Here is a 17246-nt window from a genome sequence, read left to right on the forward strand (position 1 = left end):
AAGGTTTCTTTTAAATATTCTATTCTGTGTCGTAACTACTGAAAATACATATTGTGTTTACAACAGCTCTAAGTAAACTGTCTTGTATATTTTATTATATGGTTTACGAGCAAACCTTACTCTTTAGAGGTCAAATTATCTGCCACTGTTAAATATATGAATATTAAATAAATAAATGAATATTATGCATAACTAGCTGTTACCCACCGGCTTCGCCCCATTTGACTTCATAAGTATTGATAAAACTATTGATTGGTTAAGTTAAGCTGTAATAAACAAAACAGAATACAGTAATTAGAAAAAATAATTACACCTCATTTAAATAAGGCAATACATTGAAAGAATAACAAACAAATAAGTACAGATGATTACGAACATTTATATACAAATAATAAACATAAACAAGTATATGATTTATGGGGGTGTGACTTGTGGTTTTCTCAAAATTTCATGGGTACTTTGGGATTTATGTATGGATTCAGAGCCCCTAACACATGCTGTAATTGTTTTTATTTCACGTTTAAAAACAAACACAGAAGATTACTACTTAGACATAATGTTCTTGTGCAACCTAACGGAACTAACTCTGCACCATAACCAGGTATTTCCACCATTTCCAACATTATGCTATTTTTACCCCGAGCATTGTTAGAGTGTAGCATCGCTAGTAGGAGGAATGTTGAGCGTGTAGTTTGTCCGCGTGGAGCCCAGCCAAGACAGGCTTCACACATTTAACATCTCGTTAAAGTCTTTACATCTCTATATCACTCACACTCACACACGCGGTTTATGGCTCATTGTATTGCCAGTGTTGCAGTTGTTATGTGTGTGATTGAGGTATCTGCTAGAAACTTATTGTTACGAGGTTTGCAGTTCAAATCAGTTTACAGGTCCTTTTTGATTAAATCATAACCACGACAAACAAAAACTAAACTAATTTTTGAAACAACGATTTCCATTTGTAAATTATTCTTACAAATCTTCGGTTTTATTCACTTTAATTGCATAAAGAGATTGGAATTTTTCACTTGCCTAAGTTAATATACTATTTTGGTATACTATTCTGAAACGGGAGTTCGGCTGGTCAAGTTGGTATAATGTGTCATTACTATATTTCGGATCCAAGTTCAAACCCAATTAATCACCAATGGTTTAACCACGTGTTAATAATGTGTTCGGGTGTTTCCGAACCCTCCTTATGCTGTAGCTCCACCTAATCTAAAACTAAAAAATTACAGGCCTATCAGACAAGAATGAATTTCACTGCATTACTTCCCTAAATTGTAATTTTAATTTAGTCCTGTATACTATCAGTTGACATTTTAACGCATCTTTCATAATACTTTCGTAGTCGTAGTTACTTAACTTTATAAAGGTATTTCTGATCTAAACTATATGGTAAAATAATTATAATATACAGAAATTCACTATCAACTAAAAAAACACTTCAGAAAATCACCGGCTAATATATTTTTTTCTAAAGTGTACAATCTCTATATCAATCCCGCTTTATACATCCAATGACAATAAGGGACATCATATTTTTAATAAGCTTTATATTTGTTATAATTAGCAAATTTATAAAATCCAAACCATGCAATTTAAGTTATTACAAAAACCAAGGATTCGTTTGAATAATGTACAAATGAGAATTATTGTTTCAAATAGTATATAAGACAATGTTTTTCCTTATTTATACCATTTTTCGTTTCAATCAACAACTATCATAAAATAATCAAACATATTGTGACTTTATCAATGCCAACTTAGGAAAACTTGCCACGATTATTGACACCTCGGTGAGGAACGATTAGACACCTGCATCAACTCAGAAAGTGAATTAAATAGGATTAAAACTATATAAGCCAAGTGTTAAGCGGTTTCACAATACTAACATTTAATTACGATAAATAAGAATTAAGTCAATCCACCGACACCGAGTACAGCCCGGTTAGCTACACTGCCACAGTTGCGAAGTAATGATAGAGTCAGATGCAAGTGGCAGATTTAAGACCTTGTTATTTAAGCTCTGTTTCTTATCAGCTCCGCCCTCGCAAAACACGAGATATTGGACAAAGGCAGGGTGAATGGCTTGTATCATCGTTATTGTTCTGTTACTTGCCTCAATTTGCTTGGATTTCTGAATTGAGTAGCATTAGGGGTGTCAAATTTGGTTAATTGGGGTAGTGCTATGAGCGTTAAACCTGATTTTCTATGAGTTAACCAGTTAATAATATACATTTAAGTACATTATAGCCATATAGCTTAGGTCCAACATTCTAACAAGTACATCGTTCGACACTTTAAAACATGTTGTCATTATAAGTAGTTAGGTCTAAAATATAAGTTTAAAAACCCAGTTTTAACTAACATAGGTTGATTCATTCAAATTAGGAAGAATTGAAATTTTTTAAATCAATATTATAAATAATTCACGTTTTTTGGCTATTCATTAATAGAAGAGGCTAATCTCACTCTGAAAATAAAATTGATATTGTTAGCAAACCTATTTTTATTCAGACCAAGATGTTATCTAAGGCAATTAATTGAATTATTTCTACTATGTATTCATATTAGTTTCGATTGTATTCCATCATCTATACAAACTGTTATAACCATGCGGCCATGTCGAGCCAGATGGTCCCCCACTACTGTTAGTTACTGGTTTACTTAGCATAACTGTAACCAATGCTGCATGTTACACTTTTAATTTGCACACATAAAACACACTGGCTTGCAAATTGTAGTTCTAATTGTGTAATTTACAATTTTTGGTTTTAATCTCTTTTAACATATAACGTACATGTAACAGTCTTTGTTGAATTATTTTCTCTACATTACAAGTTTAATATCTTTCTTCTTTATTTTTTTTTCATTTTCTTCTTTGATGCTAATTTTATATGGTAGCCCTATTTTCAAGGTTCTTTTACAAGTCTCACGTGACGTTTTTCATAAAGTTTGAGTGATAAATAACCCAATCGCAAAATCGATCTTAACATTTTACGTATCTTGAAAACGTTATACAGTAGGTTTTTTTTTATTATTTTACAGTATAATATTGTTGTAGCTTAATGCAAATGAAAGCGAATGGAAATATTGATGAAGCTATGAAAATAATGGTACAAAGCCAAAAGAACGCCTACAGAAAATAGTTTTCGTTATAAATATGCCAATGATTTAATAATTAATCAGTAAATATACCTTAAGTGATTCAATGTTCTTTGTCTTGAGAGGTGCAGTTTGATATTTTTAAGCACTGTATGTTTCTTTTTTATTTAATGCATGTATCTTTTATCTGGAAAATAATGATATATGCTTTCGTATATAGGTTATAGTTTTATAACACTTATCAAAATGTTACTAAATACAAATCTACGTTTTCCCTTAAATTAAAAAAATAAAAAATACCATTGTATGAAAACGGTATTTCTGAACAAAATAATTAACATAACCATATGTTTACGATTCTAATAATATAGCTCACTTTGTGAAAATTAAGATCTTGGAATTTTAATTGTTTACTCCATCTAACCATACTATTGTTCAATGTTCTTGTTTTGTTGTCCCATTTGACATCCACTCGCGGATTTCTGCCTTGCTAAACATGCGACATCATCTTTCATATAAAGTACTGCTCTTGTTGGGTTGATCCATCTTCATTATGTTCATTATCTGCTATTTATAGGGTTGTAAATATTGTCTTCTGTGCCGCGGCGAACACGTGGTCCTCTTGTGGAAGGGTTGGGTCATTTAGTTAGACGGTTAAGATCCGACTTGAATATAATTCAGATCAGTTTCTCGTTCATATGTAAATACTTTATTAATGCTAAGGATATTGTTATCTGATTTGATGGCTGTATGTATGAAATGATTATGTTAAATTATTTTAGATTAGAATTTAAAATTTGCCTTTTCGTCAGTGATTCATAGTAGTGTGATTTATATGTTTAGGTCTATGAATGATTTTCTAAATAATGATATTTAAAATAATGGTGTGAAAACATTGGTGTACTATTTGGATTGCTAAAGTGACCAAACTTTCAAAATCAAATGTGGGATAAGGCATAGGACTCTTACAAGCTGCAAGCTATAATTCCGGTTAAAATTGCATTATTTTGTATTACAAACAAATTTTAATTAAGTGTTTAATCATATGACTTTCAAAGGCGATAATTGGATTTCAAATGTATATTATGTCACCCAATATGTTCCCAATTAACTGATGTGACTAAACCTCTAAAACCTAACTTAAAAATGCAATTTTTAGAGTAAAGTTTTACTCGATACAAATCTCTTCCTAAATATTCTGATTTAAACTATCGAGTAGTCTTGCATTTTTCCCTCGCTTTTCGCAGCCAGCGGCCAGGAGGTTTACGATCAGTGAGGCTATTGAGTGAAATGGCGGGAGTCCAACGAAGCCTATTGTTTCCTACTAGTGGGTGATCGACCCGAATCCAAGAAAGTTGTAACTAACTAGACTGTAACTGTGTGGTTAAATTTGTAAATGTGTAAAAATTATACTCTATAGTTTGGTAAAGCATAGTTAAACTACTTTAATACTGTTGCGTTCAAGAGTGATTTTACTCACTTTTGATTAACTGTTTATTTTAGTTGTGTACATATGAAAAAAACACTTTTCAAGTTAACTTAAAAAGTAAAAAGGAGTTGAGTAAAACTTGTCCGTAAATAATTTATACTATAATGCACATAACGAAGGAAATCACTTTATGGATTTTTAACAACATTAAGTTGTTTACCTGATTTTTGAGTCCTATTATGATGTTTCAATGTTTTTTTTACTATTTACTAGTACTACAAGATTTATTTTATATCTAATATGTATAAATCTAATAATATGTCAACTCAATCACATCCACTGCTATGGATCTCTCTTAGATTATTTTAAAGCTTACTTACTATAAAGTAACAATGTCCTACACCATTTCCAACAACTATAAATTGATTCAATTGTTAGTATTTCTCATCAGAGAATGTTTTTCCAAATTTGATGTTAACATATTATCACTGCGTTGTAAGGTTGCTTACTATAACTGCTTGTGTAAGCAGCTATTCCATTTTACTTTAGAGACTAACAACATGAAACATGTCAGTCAAAAATTTTATATGTAAGACATAAAATATACTGTGAAACAACAGTTTTCCTTAATGTATGGGTAATGAAGTCCCCGACAACCGCTCGAATGGAGTTCAGGTCGCATGTGGTTTGTCAATTTCCTTTCATCATTTACAATAACTACCAACAAGCAACTACGTCTGTTTTCTTATAAACAGTTTTTTGCATGTCTGGAATAAATAAAGCAATTTTTCCGCGTCTTCGTCTCTCATATTATGAGGCGTAAGGTTCAGCTGAACAAAAATACTTGACTATTATTTGGTAGATTTATTTTGGTGAGGGTAAAACCTACTTTCAAAATTTCCAAATTAGTCTATTTCGTATATTACATATCTTTATTGAATATTCAAACAAAATATGGTACAGGGAAATCGTTTCAACTTTATTGACTGTGAATTTAAAACTAAGTTATAGACAGGTCCGTTTTAGGAAGCTAAAAAGTTGAAACTTCATTTTATGCTTTAGGGGATTTTTTTTAAAGAAACACAATTGATATGAAAAAGAAACACAATATATTTAAAGGAACACCAATATGTTCCCGAAAAAATGCACGTTCATCCAATTATTTATGATTTATTTGTCCTGTACTTCTATCAAAACTTATCGTTATTAAAAGAGTATAAACACACACACACACACACATTCACACATTCACATTTTCACGTTCACATTTTTCTAACTTTTGATTTGTAATATCACACATTAAATAGCGAGTAGAAATTAAATGCCCTTATCGCAGCAAACTTGCAAATTCCATTTGCCTGATTCGGTTTTTATTTAAATATTTCCTTACAAATATCAAATCAATTCCCTATTTTAAAACCATTAAGTTTAATGAGTACTTTGGTTTAGTGCTATAGGTTTACAGCAAAATTGTTTACTATTATGTGGGTCGTATATATTGTTTGTGAGATTGAAACCTACTTTTAAAATAACTAAATTAGTTCATATATCACATGTTTTGAATACTTAAACAAAATATGAAAAAGAGCAATTACATTTATCTTATTTTTAGACCAATTATTTGTTAATGTTTTAATAAATTGATCAACTTTTTTTATTAAGCTCTATGCAGGTCCCTTTTAAATTTAAAAGTTTGAAATTCATATATTAATAAGTTCACATATTCATATTCTCATATTCATGTTCAGTTAATAATTCATATTCTAAGTGAAATTAGAAACAAAATTTCATGTAAAACTCCGTATGCTATAAGTTTTATATTATTGTTTCTTTAGTGGAATGAAGTGAAACAACTAATGGTGTGTATCTGAAATATTACCGAAACAATCGATTTGTGTTCATACAGATAATTTCTTCTTTCAAACCATATAGAGTAAGGTTTGCTCTCAAGTGATCATTGAATCAATAAAACATATTTATAATTTGTTATGTAACATTCCTCTTTAAACAGTGATGAGAGGATTAACTATAGGAGTTTTAGAGTGGAATTAGTATGCAATCAGAAGAAACTTTGCTCTTTTTGATACAATAAAAATTTTTTTGGCTGATGACACAGTAGTCTCTATAATAAAACCTAGGTGTTGCTGTGTGAATTTGCGTATAGACCATTAAAAAACGTCTTCTAGAACATTCAAAAGTAAAAATCTCTTTTAAAGAGCAGTTATTAAATCAGTGAGAAGGTCGTAATCTAGTTAGCTAGTTAACTCGTCGCTTGTTTTCGCAGACTGCACCATAATTGTTTGCGGCAAACTGCCAAATATTGGTCGATACGAGCTGCAATCGGACTGCTTGACTGGTGTTAATTGTTTTGTTGGCAATATTGTTTTTTGGAACACTTTGGGCTTTATTGGTTATCAAATATAGGTAAACTGAGAAATTAGACGTGTTGTATTCAAGAAAATAAGGTTTTCAATCAAAGAACACCTGTAAAAATAATCTTGCAATTTTTCATTGAAAAATTATGTTTTGTTTTTCAGGAGTATTTAACAAATTATTATCTATGTGCAGTAGATATTGTATACCTATGCTCAATAGTGAGCGAAATGTATAAAGAAGTACTGTGTTGTGATAGTGTGTTTATTACTTACATGATTATGCTTTTGTTTTTAAATAGTGGTGTCTTGGAAAGAAATGTATGTGATGACTCGAAATCAATAGATAAAACTTAATTTGAATTTATTCTATTTAAGACTTTGGAGTGCCCATTTAAAACAATTGTTCCTGGTATTGTAAACAACGTTAATTAGGAGTTTGAGTGATGTGTAAATCTCAAATCCTAAAACTAAATAAATAGAACATGAAATAAATAAGTAAATAAACAAAATCTATCTCCATCCACAGGGTCAAAATCAAGCATTGTGTACAAATTGTTATCAACAGGTTCCATTTACATTTACATATATTTGGTAAATAACTGTTTTGAAGTTACCCAAGGGCATAAATCTTTATACTGACGACTAGAAGTGAAGATAACAGTGAATGGCAGTATTTTTGTGCTCAGTAAATCATTTCTGTACCTTACTCTGTATAATCTACTTTTTAAAATATATGTTTTCCTCTTCCTGATAATATGCTTATGAAAAAAAATCCTAACATATGAAGCACTCTATTTCGTAAAACCCATAGAGTTTAAAAAATACAAATCTCTCATTTTAGTAACGTTTTAACTAAATCGGCCTCTAGCTTGCTACTGAAATGTGAATGTCTCATATTAGGACAAGTTTCAACAAAATATTTTCATGTTCATCGAATTACGACGTTTGGAAAGATTATCTCAAATAAAATGAGCAGTTACATGGAAAATGGCATAAAATAACTTATATTTAAAGTAAAGTATGTTGTCACGTTTTAAATGTAGAACTATAAAACACTTAAACAAGGCTCGCGGAGATGTTCCGGTTTCTCATAAAGCTCATTTTGTTCAGAGAAATGTGACAAGCATTTCTCAGTTTCATTGCTGAGTACTTCAGTGCAATTATTCAATTCCTTAGAACGGTTTATTATCATTCGTGATAAGTTAAGTCAATTTGTTTAGCCAAATTATGTTACACGGTCCTTTATAGTAAAATATGAATCAAAGAACTAATAATACAAATTATATATTCAAAATAATTTATCATATTTAAGTTAATTTGTGTAGGAGGTAGGAGTAATTTGTAAAGGAAACAGAACTAAGCTTTAAATAATTTTAAGGAATCAAAAGTTATTTATATTTAAATCAAAAGGCTAAAGAAGGGTATTAAAACAGATGTATTAAATTACACAGTATAACAGGGTGTAACTCCATACAAAATCTACTTGAATATATATAACTAACGTAGTCATAGACTTTATTTTGTACATTTTTATAATTGTATATACTTATAAATGAGCAGTCAACATAAACAGATAACATCATAATAGAGGCCAACTGCAAGAAATTACCATGAGGTCCTAAGATCACCTCAATAAAGAAGGATTTTCATTAATTTATTAATTTATAATAAAATGATGGTTTTGGCCATGAAATTCAACGATACAATTTAAATTTTTACAAAATCAATGTTTTTTTAAACTGTATTATTTTGATACTTAGATAAACATTTTCTTGAGGCTAACTGCCCTCAAACGTGTACCTAGGAATTTTGGATGTTTTTCATATACAGTATTGGGAATGCTTCTTGGAATCAGTTGACATCGGAATCGTTATAGTTAATTTGGATTCTTAATATTTACGCTTAACCATATTATGTTTTTTTCCAACATCTAACTTACTACTTACTACATACTTACTACATTGAGGAATTCATATAAAGATAGATTATATTTATTCAATTGACGTAATACTTCTTTTCTTGCAAGGTCTATATTTACTAACTTTTTAAAATTAATCCTAAGTTGTTGTTATACTTTAAGAAGGCAATTTCCCAATTCTCGTATTGTGAGAGGGCGTATATGATAAGAAGCAGATCTCAAATAACAAGACCCTAAATCTGCCACCCACGCCTGAATGTGTTATTTGCATCCTCAAATCAGAAATGTACTTGGGATTAGATAACAGAAATAGCTATCGTTACAAAGGAAAACACATTTTGGCGTCTTAACAGAATTTTTGAAATTTTTTATTAATATGCCCAAGTCGCCAACTAAACATGCTGTATTAGAATTAGTCTAGCAAGATACAAATAAAACTACTAAATAAAACGTACGACCCTCTTGGGACAGTTAGGAAGTACGAAGTGCCTCTAATAAACTACATATAACTTGTATACTGTATAGTAGCTAGTTATATAACTAGTTGATGGAATAACTACAGTAGAGAATAATATACCCAATTTTGAGAATAATTGGTGTAAGTGCCGGAAAATCACTTTTAGTACAATTTATGAATGGTACTTTACTTCACAACCTGTGTGATCTGTTCGCAATTTTACAGCCAACAATAAAAACGCCTTATTTAAATTACCAGAGCTCACCCCGTGGTCGAAAACTCGACCAAAAACATGAATTGTGCAACCTTCTCTATTTTCACTGATTGCCCGATGTTTTGTCTATCAAAATAAATATTTTATTTTTCATTATGACGTTGCGATGCGTTGCCAGACGTCATACTGGGAGCCGTTACTACAGTGGACGACGGCCAAACTCTAACAGCGTATTTTCCATCTCGTTAAGCAATGCCTGGTTTGTACATCACTCTGGACCAGTAAGTAGCTTGCTACAATCTGTATAATTACACACACATATAAACACACACACTCGCTACGGATACGTGTGAGTAAATGACAACTTCACTGCCAACGACTAAAAATCGTTGTCGTAGCTGCGCGTACGACTTTATTCTCACTTTACGTGTGATCCGTGCATTGATTCTTCTAAAAGTGCAACAGCAAGATATAGCTGTAATGTTATAGGGTATATTTTATCTTATTTGCAGAAGGCCTATCATGCCTTTATCCGTCTGTATGGGCCAACATTGTTTTGATTAATTACTAAAACAAAGGCTAAAACAAACTGTAAATCAACTAGAGAATAAGAGAAACCCGTCAGTCCAATCAGTCTAACGAACCACACCTAAAAAGGTTTTAAATTACACTCTAAAGTCTACTTGGATTTTCCAAAGTCAAATGAAACAGTCGAGAAATTAGAGGTGTTTTAAAATCAACCTAAAACCGACCAATGTTCAGACAGAATAGTATTTATCCATCTCATACCCAAAACGTCTGCTCAAAGACTGCAGTACAACACACCACTCCATAGTACAAACATTGACTTTGTAAACCGGGTCATAAAAACCGAACCCTCTTTTATCCATTGACGTTTGCCAATTGGTTTACCATCTTAGCCAAAAGTAAATAGACCTGACGACTGACGAAATATATGTGGAGGTTAAATAAAGCAGAGTCAACAACGCATGACGAGCTGGCAAATGAGCACGTGTCTTAAGAATTGGGTTAATTTCTCAAAGGACTAGACAATGGTAAAGCTGGCTCATCGCCATCGTATTGATGGAGATTTAACTGGCTTATAATACCTACTGATTACCACTGCTGAAACAAGAAATATTTTCTAGACTTGTAAAATTGGTGTATTATAATTTCTCCGTGACTTAAATTTCCCACCTACTAAATAGGAGGTACAATGCAGAATGGATGACACTTACAATTTAAAATTTTCTTATTAATAAAAATATTACAATTTAAGTATATTTTTAATTATTTTTATTTCCTTTAATTGGTACTAAACGAAATATTTTCTTCTGTGTATATATTTATGTTATAATAAAGTCCGTCCTGAAATACTTCCCTTATTTGCTTTCCAAAGTTCCCACGCTCTGTTGAGCTATTTTTTGCAACAGTAATTTTTCATTCGAGTAATAAATTGTAAAAATTTTAAAAGTAGTACCATGTTATACTGTGCTAATTTAGACAGCATAGTCGTAATACGTATTAGATTTTTGAACAACATGGCTGTAGAACTACATCTAAATCTACAAATCAAATTATTGTTCCTATTTTATATTTTGTACACTTATTCAATAACAAAAAACTGATAATATTGCCGAGAAATACTAGTGGTGATATATTTACTGAAAGTCTACGATTAGTTTACACTCTTTAATTTCTACAAATGTAACAAAGAGGCTGTCCAAAAAAATCTTGGTAATTTCGTCCTCCAGTTGTTTAAATATTTGTAAATCAACCTAGTTTTTGCTAAATTTCAATTTGACTTTAAGTATTGAACCTTCACGCTCTAAATATAATATTTAAATCTTATTTTCAGCGTTTAAAAACTTCCCCATTTCTCATGTTATTCTAATAGTTTTCTATCAATTCGAAATAACAGTTTACAAATACTAATTTGATCTTTATTTTTATATTATAATTATTTTATTTTATGTTTATACAAACGGAAAACTTGAACAAAAACTTTAGGACTATATTTAAAATGCATCTAGAATACTTTGGTGTAATAGTGTAAGATGCAGGGGAAGGATGTGGCAGTGATATAGACTCGAAGTCTTTTGATTTATTTCGTTGGCTGAACTGTTACATTATACGTCTAGGGCTGTCTGGTGAGGAAAAAATATCGCGACTTTCAATGGGAATGGGATCCACCAAGATTTGGAACATTCCTTACGGTTTGTATATGAAAGGCTTTACAGAAAACATTTATTTTATATAACAGCAAAACACGTTTGAGTCTATATTTGTTTCTAAATACTACAGTATTACGATCATATTGATTTTTCAATTTACTTTATAAATAGTTGTTTTGTACCCAAATCAACTTTATTCCTATAATAATTAAAGCTTAGAAATTAAAGTGTTTACGGGGTAGTTAAAAAGCTGCTCCATAGAGAAACTATTTGGCTATCATGTTTTATAATATCCAGACAATAAGAGACTTAACTATAGTAGATCATTGGGATTTAATACATTTCGTTTGGTTCAGAATGTGGGGAGTTCAGAGATGATTCTCCAGGCCAGAGATATATATCTCATTTATATTTTCTAGATATGTCGACTGAATTGGGATCCGAACCACAGGGGCAACTCGGAGTTGTCATACAGCTCAAAACATTGATGACTGCAAATGAATCCTTGTTGACTAGCAATTAGACCAACTATGTCTATGTATCTTTTAGCGTATTTCCCAAATAGGGAATGAGCTAGCGTAGATCTCATGGTAAGGTCCATTTTTCTGTTTCGTTTTGATGATATCAGTTAATTCATATTTGTGTGGTTTGCACGATAACTCGAGTAAAATTCATCCGAATTTTATGAAAAAAGTGCATACGTTAAACCTACATTTATTGAACCAGTTTGATCAAACTCTGACAGCAGAGTTTTATGGGAAGAAATAGTTGTATTACCCATTTTGACCTCAAAAAATAATTTTCTATTTCCAACCAAACTATTTTGTAGAGCTTAAAAAACAACTAATTAGTATATTCAAGCGTTACAGTACTTTTAATGGAAACAGAAAATTTTCAAAAAACTGTAAATATTAAAATTTTTATGTTATTTTTACGGAGAAGAAATATACTTTTGCAGTTTGCTTGTTTAAAGTAGAGATATTTTGATCAATTTTGCAAGTTTTGTTTATCTTTATCCTGAGATATTAACATTTGAAAAGTAGTTCTTTAGGCGTAGTACCCTCCGTTTGGCAGCAAATATGAGTACTCATAAAACTTTGTTACTTAAAAAAGGAATAAATCTGACAATTTTTAGGAAATATTCTAGTGAAAATTCAACTAGGCAATTGGAAATTCGCTTGCAGATTTGTAGCGACGGGGGTATAAATAAATTATCGTGAAAAAAAACAGCCCAGTCTCAGTGATATGATTGGCCATTTAATTCATTCAACACTTTCACTGTCTTAAAATACACACTTATGCACAGGAGTCGAGTCAAATCAATTATTTATAGTCTTAAACCCCCCCAAAAAAGTAAATGTTTATATCACTCTTTGTTGTCCAGACGATAAACAAAGTTTGTTTAGTAGATTGTAGCTTCCCTACAAAGACTGTAATGCGGTTTAAAGGAGAAAAATAATGTACAAACAACATCGTTTATGGTGCTTTTAGATAATGTTCTGTGTGACAAAGAAAACCACTTAATGCGTAATAAATTTAATGTAAACAAACCCCATCGGAGTAACTAAGCTATGTTTCTAACCTTAAATTATCATAAAAGGTTCTAATGACATATCTTTATTCTAATAATTTATTTTTACATTTTATAAAAAAAGATGACAAAGTTAATATATTTTTAATTGATTTTTAGCCATTGTACACTTTTACTTTTTACTTTATGTTTCACATTCATGTCTCTGTATGTAAGAGTTTATTTTGTATACGATTACACATTTTTATCTAAGGACTGAGAGGCACATTAAAATTATAAAAATTAAATTAACTGTTACACTTCTTAGTAAGACATAACTTTTTTTAATAAATAATATAGGCTAGCCTAAATAAATAAACCAACAATTGATTTTATTGTGTGCTGGGTCTCAAACAACAAGGCCATCTTATTTTTTAGTATACAATGCCTTAGATAACATTTTCCAGTTTATTAGGTTGATGGACATTTTTTCAATTGTATGGAGTTTAGTGAAATCACATGTTTATTCGTGTTCTTACTTTCTTAGGATTTTAAATTGGACACCTAAGATGGCGTCTCGTGCTCTAACCGACTATAACACTAACATAATCGTGACTAGCCAATTAATCTATTATGATAAACATTAAACTGTTTGTTAATATGGCTGGATTAAGTATCGACGCAATTGACATCTGCATGGCTAAAGTCAAGATTGCAGCTCTTTTACGCAGAATACTGATATAAATTTCCATGACATATTGATTAGGCTTTCATTAGGCTTTCAAATATATGACGAAGCACACACCACCGGCGGTTCTTGATACGGAAAATCAAACGAAATATTTGTCAACGTTCCCTCACAAGGGAGTCTTGTTTCTTTGTTCACTTTTTTCTCTTGTCTGCGGCGACTTGATTTATGGTCTGAAACACATTGATGTTATTGTTGAAAATATCTGGCAGCACCAAAACAATGGAACAGAGAAAAATGTTGTTCTTTGGTTTCCATTGTTTGGTGAAAAATGCCTTATTGGTTTGTAAGATAAAATGAAACTCATCGATTTTCAAACTAAGTAATTGAACAGTGGTCGAGACAAGTTTTGAAATGTATGGAAATGATGAGTGTGAAAATTCAAAGAGTCAAAAAAGAACAATAAAAATGAAATCTTTTGATTGGAATAAAAAAAATATAGTGAAATGTTGAAGGGTTTATTAATACAACAAAATAATCAATCTATAGAAGACCGCACGGAAACGGGTTTCAGAGGTTCCATGGAATTACTGTAATTAATTACATCACCACTTTTACAATTACTTTTAGTCATTTACGTATGTGTGTAAAGTAATTGCGGTTCGCTTAACGTAAAACTTCGTCTGTTTTCAGTGCTACAATTGTGAACCTAAATAAATTTTAATTTGGTTACTGACATGAACACAGTTTAAACTATGGCCAGGTGTTACATAAAAATAATCACCATTTTTAAGCTTATTTAATGGGATGTGTAAAATATTAAGATCAGCAGAAGGTCTTTTTGGTGTTTATAAAGATTTCCTATTTCAGCTCGAATCAATAAATCTGGTTGTTATTTAAAATACTATTATACAATATATTTTACTATTCATATTCATTGATTTCGTTTCGTGCCCAACTGTTATGCGTGTTAGTCCAAAATTATTTTTATTTTTAAAAAATACTAGTTTAAATTACTATATTTAAATGTATTCAACTTAAATGAATCTGTTTGATCTTTATTCAGTAGATCTGTCAACCAAAATTTACGCGTACAGTAGTCGTGTTCGGCCACCGAAACGCAGAACACGCAGTTACACTCCAGTGATCTTCATACTAAATCTTTAGTCTTTGATGTTGAATGTATCATCGCTTTGTATTCTTCTGCTACTCTAAAGTCACTAAACTTGTGTATAATTTATTATTTCTCCATTAGTTTTAGTGTACGTTTGTGTAAAGGATTATTTCTGGTTTAGCTGGCATTATTACTATAGGTGGAATAAACAATCGCATTAAAAAATAATAGGTGTCACAAGTAACAAAATATTGTATTGCAACAACCAAAACGTTGGTATCACTTGTTCGTCGGAAATAAATAAATAAAATCTTATGTAAATTTAGGATATACCAACGCCAACTACCGCATGTGCCTGTGGGGGTATCTTTCAATGAACGTTTAGTATATCAAAAGTAAAAAATCTTTACTTTGGCTGAGATCAAAATATACTTACTTTAAAGAATATTTTCCCTGAATGTTTTTATATCAACCCTCACTATAATATCACCCCCATACTGTTTTTATTTGAAGCTAGATTTGATGTGATGTGACACCCGACAATAGAGTGTGCTGATGTAAGAAAACGAGAAACAAGAAAACGAACATAATATTTTTGTTTATAACACAACCTTACTTGTTGGTGTTATTCTCTAAGTTTGAGTGAAAGATGGCTGAAAAAGCTATAAGAATAAACTATAGGTTATAAGCTGTTGAATAAAAAAATAAATAAAATATAGAAAAGAAAAACAAGAATAAAACAGCGAAAATCCAAACCATTTCAAACAATACAAAAACGATATAATAGACCTACTCTAAAAAATTAAATAACAATAATAATTTAACAATGAAACAACCATATGATAATATCGATTAATAAAAATGCATAAATTGTAACAATTAACAAACTAATAAATTGCAACAATAAATATGCTGATCTACTGTAAGAGTTAAGTAATTGGAAATTTTAACCTGTACCCGTTCCTTTATATCCTAACAATGAAGTTATTATAGCGAACAGCTGATATGCTGCTTAAACATATGTTTTGTATGTTGACAGGCGGTGGTGACGTATTCCTCAACATATGTTCTGGTGGCCCTCAGCATAGACAGGTACTACGCCATCATGTATCCTATGAACTTCTCCGGCAGCTGTGAGTATAGTACAGTCATAAATAGTAAAAAACTTTTATAACTTTTGAAATTGTCAGTTCTCTCTATCTAAAGTTGTTTCATTATTCGAAACCTTGTGTAATCATACTTAATACTACTTCTCATTGAAATTATTTACTTATGTTCCATTGAGTAGTACAGTAAATTGACGTAAACACCAGGTTTGATTAAATATAAATATAAGTAGATATAAATTTGTTTAACATTTTAATTTGATAGCATATTACGTAAAGGAAAATTAGGAATCTTAAACAAATCTTAGCTCTTGTAGATAATTTACAATAAAGTACACTAAACTTCTAAATTTGTATGTAGGTTATAAAAATTCAAGAGATGTTTTTTTACAATACTTCAAAATGTTTTGAAAATTATTGTATGTATTTCTTACTGAAGAGTTTGTTAGAAAGGATAATAGATATTTTGTGTATTAAGAGTCTAATGACTGTTTGTGCTCGGAATACACACAAGAGTTTTCAAACCATTATAATTAACTTATAATAACACACATATTACCTTTTTTATGTATATAAAATGGCAGTTAGGTTATGATTGTTTTTTGTATTGTCATTTTATTTGCTTACCGGTTGTTAACTAACGTACCTGATTCTCGGCTGTGGTTGGTGTAGAAACGCCAACATTGAAATCAGCTGATTATCGAGAGACAATTATCCATTCCCGCCCTAGAGCGGCAATGAGCTATTTTGCGTACTGTTTACAGGTATGGCGATCAGATCATTTCCATGCAGTGGTAGTAACATTGTGTATCCTATTATATTAGTTGTGTGTGTTACTTTGCTAGCCTAGTGTTAACCTTCCTCTTAGTTTCGTGGGTGAGGGATTCGACCCAGTTTATTCATAAACATTTGCCGAGTTTCCTTAAAGCGTTAGTGTCCCCTCTTACAAAATACCACTGGCAAACAAAACTAAAAATAACACTAATCGAAGCTGGAATACTGGTCGTTCAACGCAATATTCGTCTCTTTTCTCATTTCAAAATAATTGATTCCAAAACACACATAGTGCCATACAAACGACAATATATATGAAGTTGGCAATGATAACAAAGACTTAATTAGACCAACAACTAATTTCATAACCATTTTAGGA

The 17246-nt window shown here is 30.9% G+C and overlaps 1 protein-coding gene across 1 annotated transcript in view; it reads left to right on the forward strand.

Annotated features, from left to right (window-relative positions):
* LOC128999692 (cardioacceleratory peptide receptor-like) overlaps positions 1-17246 on the forward strand; it is a 132425-nt gene that overhangs the window by 96380 nt on the left and 18799 nt on the right. The window contains exon 4 of the mRNA XM_054426319.1: positions 16027-16120. Within this exon, the coding sequence (XP_054282294.1) occupies positions 16027-16120 (94 nt within the window). The remainder of the gene's footprint in view (positions 1-16026; positions 16121-17246) is intronic.

This window comes from Macrosteles quadrilineatus, unplaced genomic scaffold (assembly GCF_028750875.1).
Source record: "Macrosteles quadrilineatus isolate MER2022 unplaced genomic scaffold, UCM_ALF_1.0 Scaffold_8__2_contigs__length_117827958, whole genome shotgun sequence".
Lineage (NCBI taxonomy): Eukaryota > Metazoa > Arthropoda > Insecta > Hemiptera > Cicadellidae > Macrosteles > Macrosteles quadrilineatus.